The 13028-nt window shown below is 37.5% G+C and overlaps 1 protein-coding gene across 1 annotated transcript in view; it reads left to right on the top strand.

Moving 5' to 3' along the window:
• The first annotated feature begins 294 nt into the window (after window positions 1-294).
• Window positions 295-13028, top strand: part of Tis11 (Tis11 zinc finger protein) — a 49401-nt gene continuing 36667 nt past the window's right edge. The window contains exon 1 of the mRNA XM_031980343.2: window positions 295-1051. Coding sequence (XP_031836203.2) covers window positions 995-1051 — 57 coding nt within the window. The 5' untranslated portion in view covers window positions 295-994. The remainder of the gene's footprint in view (window positions 1052-13028) is intronic.

Here is a 13028-nt window from a genome sequence, read left to right as displayed (position 1 = left end):
GGAACAATCGACGCAAAAAAAAAGCAGCCATGTTCTATATCCCCCGGAACTACCCTAAGGGAATCTCCACCAATGAGAGACATTAGGGTGAAGAGCCCGGAGGAATCGTTCGAAATTTTCGCGGACCAAGGGGTTGCCGGCACCGGCAGAACAAGGGAGAGATAGACGTCTTGTACGATTGGCCGAGCGACCCGGCGCGGTTGCCAAGTCCGCTCAGTCAACGCTTGTTGTTGGTGGTGGGGAGCTAGCGTCGAGGAGCGACGTGATTGGTGGGTCGCGCGGTGCCGCCTTTCGTGTCTCACGGGCCGCGGCGCGGATACACACATCCTCAGTTCGCATTCGGAGGCCCTGCGAGCTGTATCTCCTTGAGAAGGAAAGGAAAGATCCAACGGGAGCTTTCAAATTTCCCCTCCAAGGGAGTCGCGCTTAAGATTCTACTAATACGACAAAGTGCCAAGTTTCTCTCGCACGTATTCTCGTCATCGGTATATATAAATATATACACACGCATATTAGTCGTCATTCGTCTTCACGGTGAACCCAACACGTGACTGAACCGCCAAAAGCGAAAAGAGGCTCGAGAAGGAGGCAGACAAGAGAGCATCGTGTTTAACGTAATCCACGCGAGGAGAGACAGAGAAAGAAAGAGACAGAGAGACAGAGAGAAATAGAGAAAGAGAGAGAGAGAGAGAGAGACACCTCGCCGATCGTTTCGAATCGCTCGATAACCGTGAATCTGGCTCTCACTGATCTCCACGCAAGTCGAGAGCAATCGGTCCGGGTGTGCTTCCAATGTAAATCAACGAGCAAATTATCAGAGTGGCAGTTCTTGTGTTCCCGAAGTTCGTATACCCGCGGTTTTTCCTACTCGCATTCGCTCGTCGCCCTGATCTCGAAAAAGGAAACAAGCTAGCCACGGCCGGATCGCGAGAAGATCACGCCTAGCTGATCCAGTGTTTTCTTTTTTTTTTTTTTGTGCGAAATCGAGGAAACAATGTCGACCGCCGTCATGAGCACGCCAATGTTCGAGTGTAGCGAGCATCTTTTTAAGGTAAGAATTTTTTTTCTTTCTCCCGTTCGTCTGACATTCGATTCGTCTCCTCGGCGCGTTTCCGTGTGTGTCTCTTCGTAGCCGTTTTTTTTAATCTTTCGAGAGTCAATGTCGTTAAAAGTCGCGACACCCGGTACGTAACGTCGAGCGTTAGCTACGAAGGACCGAAACGCGATTAAGACGATAAAGAGTTTACAGTGAATCAGGTGATGTGTGCATACCTTTTTGTACTATCGATTGTTGGTACTGTTCGTTATCTGCACGACGATCAGCCTTGATCGGTAGATTGCGATAACGCGGAGATTGTTTTCCGTTGCTTCGAAGAATCGAGAATCGCCCAGCGAGATAAGCGAAACTCATGGTGAAAAGATGGCTGTGGGTCGGCTGGCACATGGCAGCGGGAGAATATCGGGAAAATTCTTTGCAGCGTGAAACCGATCACGTTGAATACTCTCGTGGCGGGTTTGTAGCGCTTGCTTGGTACTCGGTGGTACCGTGGCGCAAACATTTCTGCAACGGTGTTGGTTCGTATTCTGTTCCGACTGCTACGGTCTATTGCCCTGTCGGACAAATATGGAATGGAACGAGTGGAAATGGTAGGGCATCTACGGATAGAATTTGTAACAACAAAACAGTGCTCGTGATTTGGAGATCGTAGTACCTTGGAAAAATGACTTTCTATTGCTCAAACTCATCGCGTATAGTACTTCGATTATTCATTGACGCTAATTTATTTTTCTATGAATCTGAATTTTTATATTGAAACGTTTTCTCTCGTGTAAACATTACTGTGCATTATTATAACATTTCTAATTGTAGGTTATTTAATTTACAAACGTTCAGTATTGTTTAGAATAATTATTAGCAATTATAAAATCTGGAATGGAGTTTACATTGGGCAAATTTATTGTTAAGATTTCAGCATTTCGTGTTTTATAGTTGGCAGAAGTGAAAGTTTGCGGTGAATATCCGTCAAATCGTAGCGAAAACAAATTCGATCTTCAGTGGTTCGCGTTCGTTGGAGGTCGAGCTTGTTGTTCGTCAGTCAAACGTCGACGTTGAGCCGTTAAAAAAATGTGGAAAACGTTTACCGATTATTACGTTTGAAAGATTGCTAGGCGTGTAATTTATTATAACGAATAAACGTGCGTTCTCGATTTTCGTACGCGGTAGAATCGATTGTCAGTTGCTCCGCGAACGATATTGTTATTATTCGTACTCGGTGATCCGCTCGAACTTGCGATGACCTGTTCGCCGCTTCGAACTGAACCTCGTACCGACGTGTTTTCGTGTTTTTCCGTTCTGCGTCGTTCCAGCCGCGCGCGCGCGCGATTCTCTTCCGAAATATTCGATTAACGATTCTTTTATGGAAATATGCGTTGCGATTTCATTGTTTCGATATGTTGACCCTAAAACATGCCCGAATTGTTCATTTTATTGAATTATCCGGGCTTACGCTCGTTTGAAAACTTATTGTCGTATCAGAATACGACCGCGTGTAATATTCGATGAAACAGTATTTCAGTGATCATTTCTATTTATTTCAGCGCAAGTTATCAGCATTCTATACAATTACTACACACTTTCTCATCTTATTACGTAAAGTATTACGTCGGAGTTGGATACAAAGAAATTTAAAATACTTTAAATTATCTAACATGTATGATAATATTACTATTATCTAATGAATATATTACCTTGCTTATGCTTTATTTATTTTCTATTGATGTTCACTGATAATAATGATATTTCAAAGTAATATTTTCACTATTTCATTTGCAAAAGAATATTTCATATTTTCTATTAATTTTAAATATATAAACTTCATTTTTATATACTTTGTTTGAATATGTGTCTATTGTTCTTAACAGAATTATTATAAAATAGAATTGATTTTAACGTTTGATCATAGTATGTCGGTAAACATCACGCTAAATTTATGCGCGGTGTGTATACAGTTAAATTTTGTTTTTCTTTCCATTTAACCTTTGTTTTTATGTTGGAACAAAATCGTATTTACACCCATGGTTCTAGTTCACGTAATCCAGTTTCAACGCGGAAGTTCTGTTACAGTTTTGACACGCTGTGACTAGCAATATTTCAATTTATACGCGCGTCCGACTAGTTTCTGTAAATCATGTTTCGCATACATTTGTTAATGTGTATACACTGGTATACCTTGGGCTGTCTAACGCGACGTGCCCGCAAAATTGTTCTTCCGCTGTTTCGTAGGCCACAGATTTCTCCGAAGCAGCGTCGGAATAAAATTGTATTATTATACCTTCTGGTATATTCTAATTTGAATACAAATGCCTTTGTTATGTGGCACGTGAAAACCGGAAAACAATTTTACATGTGTTCACCGGCACGTTATATCTTCATGACGCCGATATTACTAATTTTCTTCGTTGAATTAAGTATTTTGGATTATCGGGATCTTGTGCGAAATAAACATTTTTTCAAATAAGCCATAGACGCAATTAAATACAAATTCATTTCTTATTTTAACATTAGGTTTACGGACATTTATTGTACAATTTCATTTATTGTACATTATTCTATTGCTACTAAAAGAATGTTCCTTTATTTTGAGTTTGAAAATTTTTGATTTAATAATACATAATTAGGATACATATTCCTGTAATTGTATCCATCAAACTCAATACACTTACCAAATAATATTAATATTCCGTAAATCTAGTGTTTAGAACTTTACAAAGTTAATTGTAAAACAACGTTCTTATGTCTTTCTGAAATTTTTTTTATATGTTATATTACGCGCACTCGTGTTCATCAATAACATATCAAACTTATAATCGGAGTATTATCTTTTGAAATTCCTAATCACGATTAAACCGAATTTATTCTACTTGGCATTCGAAATTCGTAAATTGTTTTTATGTTTCAGTGAATATTTCAACAATTTTGTTTTTTCTGTGAATTGTATTCTCATATTATTTTTATATTTATAATATGTATGTTAAATGGGAGTTTTTGGGTGGCGTAAACGTCAGCAGAAGTTAGCTTCGAAGCGAGGACACCGAAATTGCGGGTAATGCATCGAACGGGGAAGCAATGGCGGAGAACACGTGGGCGCGCGTCCTCGAGTAAAAATACCTGAATCGTTCTATAAATTGTTTCCTTGGTGAATAGAGTCTCCATTCATTTATTCGTAGCCAAGTCTCGACTTAACTAGCATACTTTGGTCACGATTGCCCCTTATAAACGATTATTCTAACGAGAATCCTCACTTACTTTCTTCAAATCCTGCGCGCGGTCGCGTGAATTATTTTCGAATTAAAACCGAAAACCGCGAAAATCGAAAGATATTACTTTATGGCAATTTAATATTGTAACTATCCTTCCCAGTTAAAATGACTGGTTTCAGTTTTCTTATTTACTAACTACTGGTATCTCAAAGGTATTAAATTTACCATTAATTTTGAAGGCGAACTAGTCATATTTTTAGTTTCGACATATTAAAAGGTTCGCTCTAGAATAGATTAAAAAATATTTTTATTAAAAATATTTAATTTTGAAAAATAAGAATTCATCATGGCTCTGTGCTGATGTGCAAATTTAATTATATTAACTTGGGGTCAGAATTTCATAAGGAAATATGATTTTTAATCTTTGAAAACACTTTAAAATAGTCTTTTTCAAAATTATCAGCACAAATACCCGGAATGATTTTAAAAATAAATAGTTTCATTTGAATGTTATAACGAATATCCTAGGAAACTGAGAAAATCTATGGTTACAACCTTTTTATAAAGATTTCATATCAAGCGTATGAAATTAGAGGTAGTTTTAGCATTAAAAACAATAACGATATCGGGACGAGTTTCGGAGTCATTGTTCGCCGGTTGCATCCGACGAATTCACGGCGTTCGCGTTTTATTGTGACTTTTTCCTCTCTTTCCTTTTCAGCTACACCAGCTCGTAACTTTCCTCGGCAATTTCACCTCGGCGATTTCGAAACTCGTTCGATAGAGAAAGGCTTTCGACTTTCGTGGCCGATGACCATCTAAGGTGCTACTCGAAATTTGGACTTCGGATTCTAGATAATTTTCGTTCGATGTTCGGTTGTTGAACGTCGCGATAACTCGATTCAAGCGGCATGTTTTTTTTTATTTTTCATTGAGTAATGCAGATAAACTTTAATCGTCTCGCTCGTCAGTATTTTCGGCTACAGTGATAGATTTTCCGGTATTTTTATGAAACGCCGAATTTTAGCAAGGGAATAAATGTTTGCGAGAATATACATTCTTTTAAATTCCTTGCCTTATAATAAGATGTCAGACTCGTGGTGAAGATTTTAAACAGAATTTAACAAATATAAATATTACTCTTGTGTTATCAATTATTATAGTTTCGTACAAACATGGGCATAGAAAATGTCCAGGATTTTTGTCTTTTTCTAATAAATTATTAATAACAAAGTAGGTGTATCGGTCATAGTTGGATACGAAATCGTACGACAAGGGGTTAAAATCATTTTCCTCGTATACATCTACATTGATAGTTTAAAATTGTTTATTTATATTTTGTTATACATCTTCTAAAATCGAACTAATAATTGTGTGTTTAGGATAATTTCTTTATTTCTTAAAAGTATATTTTCTGGGGTCGTGAATGAACTTAATTCAAGCACTCTATGGAGTATACAAAAGAGGCACAGAATGAAAATATCACGAAGTGAGATGCATTATTTAAAAAGCATAGTGTGAGCTAGTAATCAGGGCAAATAAAACAAAGTATGGGTACTTTCTACCATAGAATCGTTTCATCTACGATGGCGAAGAAAAGTATCAGTACGGAACGATTTTCTTGCAAAATCGTAGAAATTTGCAAAACATAAGATTTCTGATGAGCTATTTCCATGGAATATAGGTTTAAAATTTAAATTTTAAGTATATCATTATATTTCATTTAACATTTCATGTATTTTAATTTAAATTAGCATGCAAATGTATTTTCTCGAATTTGATTTGTATGGTCAATTATTTTTTACTAATTACAAGTTTTTTCTTGGTATTGCTAAATTTTACAGTATTTCCATTTTTCATTTGTTATTTATAGTTCCGTTTTTCAGATATGGTTGAATACAAATTTTCTCCTTATATTTCTTACGTTTTCCGTTTACTCGTGTATCTTCTTTTTATATTAAATAGATTGATTATTTATGACTTGGAAAGACAACTGAACCTTTGCAAATCTCTTGACCTTTAACGGTCGACAATTTTCTATTAACTTTTTTTTTTGTCGAGACTGTTTTAAACTTCTAACATTTATTATCATAACAAGCTGAATTACACATAAAAGTCTTATAGCATAGTTAAACGTTTCACTTGAAATTGAAATTTTCCAACAAAATTTCATTAACAGTAGAACTATTAAATAGGCCAAATTGACCCATTCCTAAATTCTTCTTTCCCAATTATTAGAAAGATAACATGCTTTTCTGCGAAATTACTAAAGAAATTGATATAGTAATACTCAAATTGAATCGCAAGCCAATTGAAATCTCATCAGCTGCGTTCTTAAAAGTTTCTACAGAACAATTTGAAAATTTCAATCGACTACTTGGCAGTTCCCATGTTAAGAATCATATACTCGACAAACTTTACACCAGATTTCCCAGAAAAATCAAACCCGTATCAATCAAATCTCCCACCGCTGTGCATTTTTCCACAAATGGTCTCTCCGAACGTACGCAATATATACGAGCATCAACAAAAAGCGGCTTCGGGGTGGATGCCGGCTACAAGCAGCGCGTATAGGAACCTGTTGCGTCGGATTTACGTTGGGACGAGAACCAACTGCGGAAAAGGCCGCGAGGAAGGGCGGACGGAGGAAGCTTAAGGGGTTAGATAAAGGAAGAAGCGTTACGGGTAGCTCGTTGTGGTAGGACAAAAGAAAGATAGTCGGTCGAATGACCCATAAGGACAGGCGAGAGACAATGGCGGCGAGAAATAAATTGCACGACGTGGAAAAACCGAAACGTTGGTGGTCGAGGGTTATTACCAGGGAAAAACAAAATGAACGTGAAAACATGGAGACGTTATAAAAGATTATAAAACCGTTGGAAAAAAATAGAATAGAATATCCTTGGTTTTCAGCCGCATGCTTTAGCCTTTATTGTCCATTGTCCCCTTCCCGAGCCGACCGTTCTGAATTTCCCATATTTTCGAGAGAAACCGGTAAACTCGAAGGGGCTGCGTTGTTCGTGCACCTTGCAGCCATTTTCAAGTGAACTTGCCGGTAATGATTTGCATAGTTCCCAGTCAGCTGCGGTGTACACAATTTTACCGGTGTCCTTTCTATGTGTACCGGTATTCACAGTAATAATCTCTTCATTGTTAATGGTTACCGCGTAATTTCTGAATCCTTTACGCGAGGATGGTGTAGAAACTTACCGGCAAATCATAAATAAAGCATTATAAATTATTAACGACTTTGGTCGGGTAAAACGCGATATCCTTTTTTTCGCATTGAAATTTTACATATGCCTTGTTTGTGTGATTAGTTTTATGTCGTTGTATCTTGTCCTAGATTAAAGAATGCCAATCAAGAATTAACGACTTTTTTAGCGATGTGCATTTGTTACGGTACGGAGATGTAAATACTGTTCTTCGCCTTGGATCAGAGTGAATTGTAATTCTAAAAGACGCAGGAAATAAACAGCAATTGCGACGATACTGAGGTAGACGCGCAAAGTTTAGAGAATGGATTTTAGAAGTTCAGTTGCCAGGTTCGGGAAATGCGTTTCTAAACTTTAGGAGATGGTGTTGTAGAAGTAGAAAATGAAGTTATAATATTTAGTGATGGAATCATAATATTTAGTGACAGAATTGCAATATTTAGAAGATGGAATTACAAAGTCTCTTAGACGATGAATTTCCAAAGTTTATTCTAAGCTTTTCGGTTTCTCGTCAGTTGCTCGAAAAGTGTTTTGTTGAAATTCACCAATTAATAAATATACTTACTATAAAATTGAATTGAAGAATATACAAATTGTACAATGGAATGAAAGAAAGAAAGAGGAATTCCGTTTCGAAGCTAATACGCACGCACGCACGCGATGTTAAGGGAGCCGGGTAGGACGTTTTCTCACAGAGACAATAATTACAAGGCATACGTTAAACCGGTTGCCGTTTCTAAGGTGAAATGCATTAACCAAACTGTAACACTAACCGTAGGGACCATCGGTCGAGTGGTTTTTACGGTGGCGGAACGTTGCTGAATTTCTCATATTCCTGAAAAGAAACTTGCCGAACAAAAGGGTCGTGAGGCGAACAGATAGGGGTTTCTGGTCGTTCGTACACCTTGCTTGCATTCACAAAAGGTGACCTTCCTTTCGTCGAAAAAATTTCATGGACGACGTTCCTGCGCGATCGTCTTTCCCCACGCTCATTTTTATTTAAAGAAAGAAAAAAATCAGCCGGCACTTAATGAACATTCGAGAAGCTATGGAAATGCGTTCTGGAACCCATTTCACAACGAATACATTGCACAACGTACACACCGCTGAACACGCGTATCTAGTTTAAAATGAACGCCTCTTTTTTGCCGAACTTGCACACATAAAATAATTTACTGATTTTTTACCGGTAACAGTATTTTACATTCCCGTTTCTGCCTATTCATCGCAAGATTTACGGTAACAGCGTTATCGGTATTACTTGATACTCTTCCGGTGCGCACATCCCGGTTTTTATTTAAAAAGTTTTACGTCCCGCAGATGCGCTTGTAGTAAATACATTCTTCTCGGTTATGTTTCTCGTAAGTATTTCACGTGAACACTTAAAATTTCCTGCATGCTGGTTACACGCGGCGCACGGTTTACATTGATTGGCTTCTTAGCCATCTATTTACCCGGGGTATACGCGGGTTTTTTGCTCGTTTATAAGAACGGATTCACCGATTACACTTCGGGGTCTTCAGAAATCTTCTTTCCATGCCGGAGCACTGTTCCCATATTTCTGAGAAGAAGTTGATCGTTCGTGAAAGCGAAGAAGATGTGGTTTCCATATATTCTTGGCCAAACTCGAAAGCTCGATCATCTGGAAATAATCTATCCACCTTTCCCGCAGCATTCCTGCACGTGAAGTTCACCCCGGCCGTGCGTTGCGTTTATCGCGGAGTTTTAATTATTAGAAACTCTCGTAAAATATATCCGAAGAAATGATATTATGCTTTGGCCATGGAAGCTCCGTACTCTGCTCACTCCATAAACCGATCATTTATTACAGAATTGAATTCGTATGAACGAGACAAATTAAAAGAATATTTGTAATGCGGATAAGATGTAAGGTTTTATTGAAGTATTCGAAACCTGGAATAATATGTATAGTAAAATTCCACTATAATGTGGGAGACTAATTTTTTTCATACAATAGAATGTATGTATTATTTCATGTGAGTACAATGAGGATTTGAATTTTTTTATTATTATTTGTGCATGTATACTAACTTACAGTGAAACTATTGTGCACTTATGAACATTGAATTCTTATAGTTACAATTTTTATTCCTTTGTGGAAATTATTGAAACAGTATAGTAACTCCACAGCTTAGTCCTGACTCGGGTGACATAACTTTTTGTACAAATTTAATCAGTTTCCTCAGTGACACATCGAACAAACCGAATTCTGTTATGACTGTTAAAGTTAAAAATTTTTGTTTCTTAGTCATCAATGATCACCGTAATCATAATATTTTTAATAATTTCTCAGAGAAACATCCGTTATCTTCTTAATAATTGCAAAAGGAAAAAATCAGGAATGATTCATTTCTCGCCTGGTAGTTCTAGCGTCAAAGATGCTCTTCCAGGCAGATGGGCGGAGAATAGCCTCCCTCAGTTGCCTTTTATCCTTTTATCAATCGAAGATTCGACCGTTTGCCTTTTGCGGTTTCTCCCTGCAAAAACTCGCCGCTGCGATGAGTCGGTTCGAAAAATGTTCCCATATTCCTGAAAAGAAATCGGATCCACAAAAGCGAGCGCGCGGTGTGCCGGAGGGGGCAGAGATAGAAGGAGAGGATAGAGGGCGTTACCGGCGTTGCACCTTGCTTTCCGCGCCAAGTTTCTGTTACATGGGTTACACCATGCATAGAGTGGCGACGGTTATACTGTCACTTGCGCCTGTTCCCAAGCGTGCCTAAAGGCTGCCTCACACGTGAAAAAGCGAGAGTGGCGCCGCGAACATTTTCCTCGCCCTGTCTCGCTCTCTCTTCTTCTTCTGACTTCATCTCGCTCCTTTTCTTTTCCTCTCATCTTTCTTCCATCTCTTTCTCTCTCTTTATCTCTTTCTCATCTTTCTTCCGTCTCTTTCTCTCTCTTTTTCTCTTTCTCTCTCTCCCGTTGCTCCTATCTTTTTACCTGGCGCCTCCTGATTTCACTTTCACGGTTGATTTACCCGGGGATCCACCTTTCCAATTAAAAACACCAGACTTTCCACGCGGCCGTAGAGAAAAGATTTAGGCCAAGTCTCCGAGGCGTCTGATAAACAACCGGTGTGCCACCGAGAGATTCGAGACGCTTTTCAGCGACGCCGAGAAACTGGAAAGTGTGCGACGAAGAATTCTCGCTTCTTCCCCTCCGCCCTCCCCACTTTTCGTTACTTGATATACTTGAAATACAGCAACCTGACGATCGCGGAGCATGAAGATTAATAGCCATGTTTGCACTGATTGCATTAGACATCTTTGGAGTGGCCTATTATCGTGTCCATGGAGTAATCGATGGAGAATATATAAATAAATTTCGAATTTGTTTCTCGCGATCGTGTCGAAAGGCGCATCCAGTATGCTTATGAGTTCTACTTGCTTACTCTATGGGATGGATTTTTTTTTTATCGTCGCTTAGTAGAACTAAATACAGTTGAATGATAATGATACTAATTTTGGGGAGTTTGAAATCTAAAGAGGATAATTAGGGTGTGTGATGCATGTAGCGTGAACGGCTTGCTTTATAAGAGACAAACTGTTGAAGTTATTTATATCCAGTAGTTAGAATTGATAATATATTCGTAGTGAAAATAAATAGTTCTAATAAAATAATTAAATAGTGGAAGTAGAAATTCTTATTTCTCTTAAAAAGTTATCAGCAATAAACTAATTATTGTGAATGCTATTAATATATTATTGAATGATTTTATTGTTTATTTTCCAGCGTATATCATTCTGTTTTCAATACATCCATCTCATTTATATCAACTTAATTGCAATAAAAGTCTCGCATTTAGTATTGTAAAGCAGTATTTGCTGTAAATAATTTGCAACTTACATTCGTACGTTGTGATCAATATTGTCCACTGCATTGACAATGGGCATTTAGTCCTCGATAGCGCTGTTTGCACGTTTAAAATAGGTTTTCAAGGTAATACTTCCGTTTTACATAATGGAACACTAACACCATTCTATCCTAGATGTACACTTGTCTTACAACTTTGTAATCTGTGTCTAATGATCAGTGTTGCACTTCACATTCATCTTTGTATGTAACTTACAAAAAGCCTCCTTACAGAATAAACAATTTTTTAAATTGCGACTAAAAATAACTACGTCTGCTTATACAAAGTTTTTTCTTCAACTTATGTAATCTCTTTTGTATTAATGTATAAGTGAACGTATTACTTGGAATTAACGTAGTATCTATCTTCTAAACTCCTCACAAATTTCTTTCGGAACTTTCCTCATTGTGAGTCATTTTGTACGTAATCATTCTCTATGACAATAATGAACTCCGTAGTAACGGTATTTTATATAAATTTTGGATCGGACCCAGGATAATGAAACCATTTAGTCATAATGAGTCTACGTATGCTGCAAGTATTGTGTATAGATAATACGGACAACAGAGAAATGGAATTTTTTTACATAAGCCAAATGAACTGCAATTTAAATTCATTAAATTCAATTTTACATGCATGGGAAAATGTGCCGTTGATTGAAAATCCCATTCTCATGGCGATATCGTAATAATTGAGTATCACTGGAGAACAAGGTGTTCGTATCAGCGATCAAAGGTGAGACTCGAAGAAAGGCATGTCGACCGAGCGTGCGGGCGTTGCATTACTAAAACATTGTACTCGGAACACGAACCTTGTTGAGAAAGGTAGGAATAGTGATTAGCACGGATGCATAACGTATTCCACGTGTATCTGGTGGCTATTTCAGAATGAAATATTCTGTTGTGTTCCGCCGCGTGATCAGAATCGCCAACCCGTCGTTAACGATTTGTTATTTTTCTTCTTTTTAATCGTCCAGGTGGTCGATTAAAATTAATCCTTTGCAGACGAGCATTTTTCGAACTTTTAGAAACATTTTTCATAGAAGAGCTAAAGATCTATCGAGTTTTTAACGGTAGAGCTATCAGATAGATCAAAATTACGCATTCCTGATTTCTTCTTTTTGGAATTATTAAAAAGGTAACAGATGTTTCTCTGAGACATTAATAAAAAAGTTGAGTTAACAATACGAAAACTCAACGTAATATAAATCTTAATAGTTTCACTCTTGGCGTTCCTGTAGGAAGATTTCAAAAAGTCAATTTGACTGCTCGGTAATTTTAGTGTTAAATGCGAGAAAGGAAGAAAATTGCATATCAATCTATGCGATGTTCTAATCCTAATCCCAAATCTAGTTCCCTCGTTATTTGATTAATGACATTATTTATTTACAGCTTTCGATTTCAGATATGAAAGCTCGAAATCGCCATTACAGCGGTACTCGACCGCAAAGGGTTAATTGCTCGTGATCGGCATTCACTTTCCTAATACTCATTACCGGTGAGAATGATAAAATCTTAAGCTAAAATCTGCAAATTTCTAACGTTAAAACAGGGACAAAAATTAGAACATATATTTTGAAATATTAATCTTGTGACGATCTGTTTAAAACGAAGAACTTTCCGTTACGACTAAACATACCGCAAACGGTCAAATGACCGGCTTTTAAATTAGATTGAAAGTTG

This window comes from Nomia melanderi, chromosome 1, assembly GCF_051020985.1.
Source record: "Nomia melanderi isolate GNS246 chromosome 1, iyNomMela1, whole genome shotgun sequence".
In the NCBI taxonomy this organism is placed as follows: Eukaryota; Metazoa; Arthropoda; class Insecta; order Hymenoptera; family Halictidae; genus Nomia; species Nomia melanderi.
The sequence above is the reverse complement of the archived record's forward strand: the minus strand, read 5'-3'. Positions and strand labels throughout refer to the sequence as shown.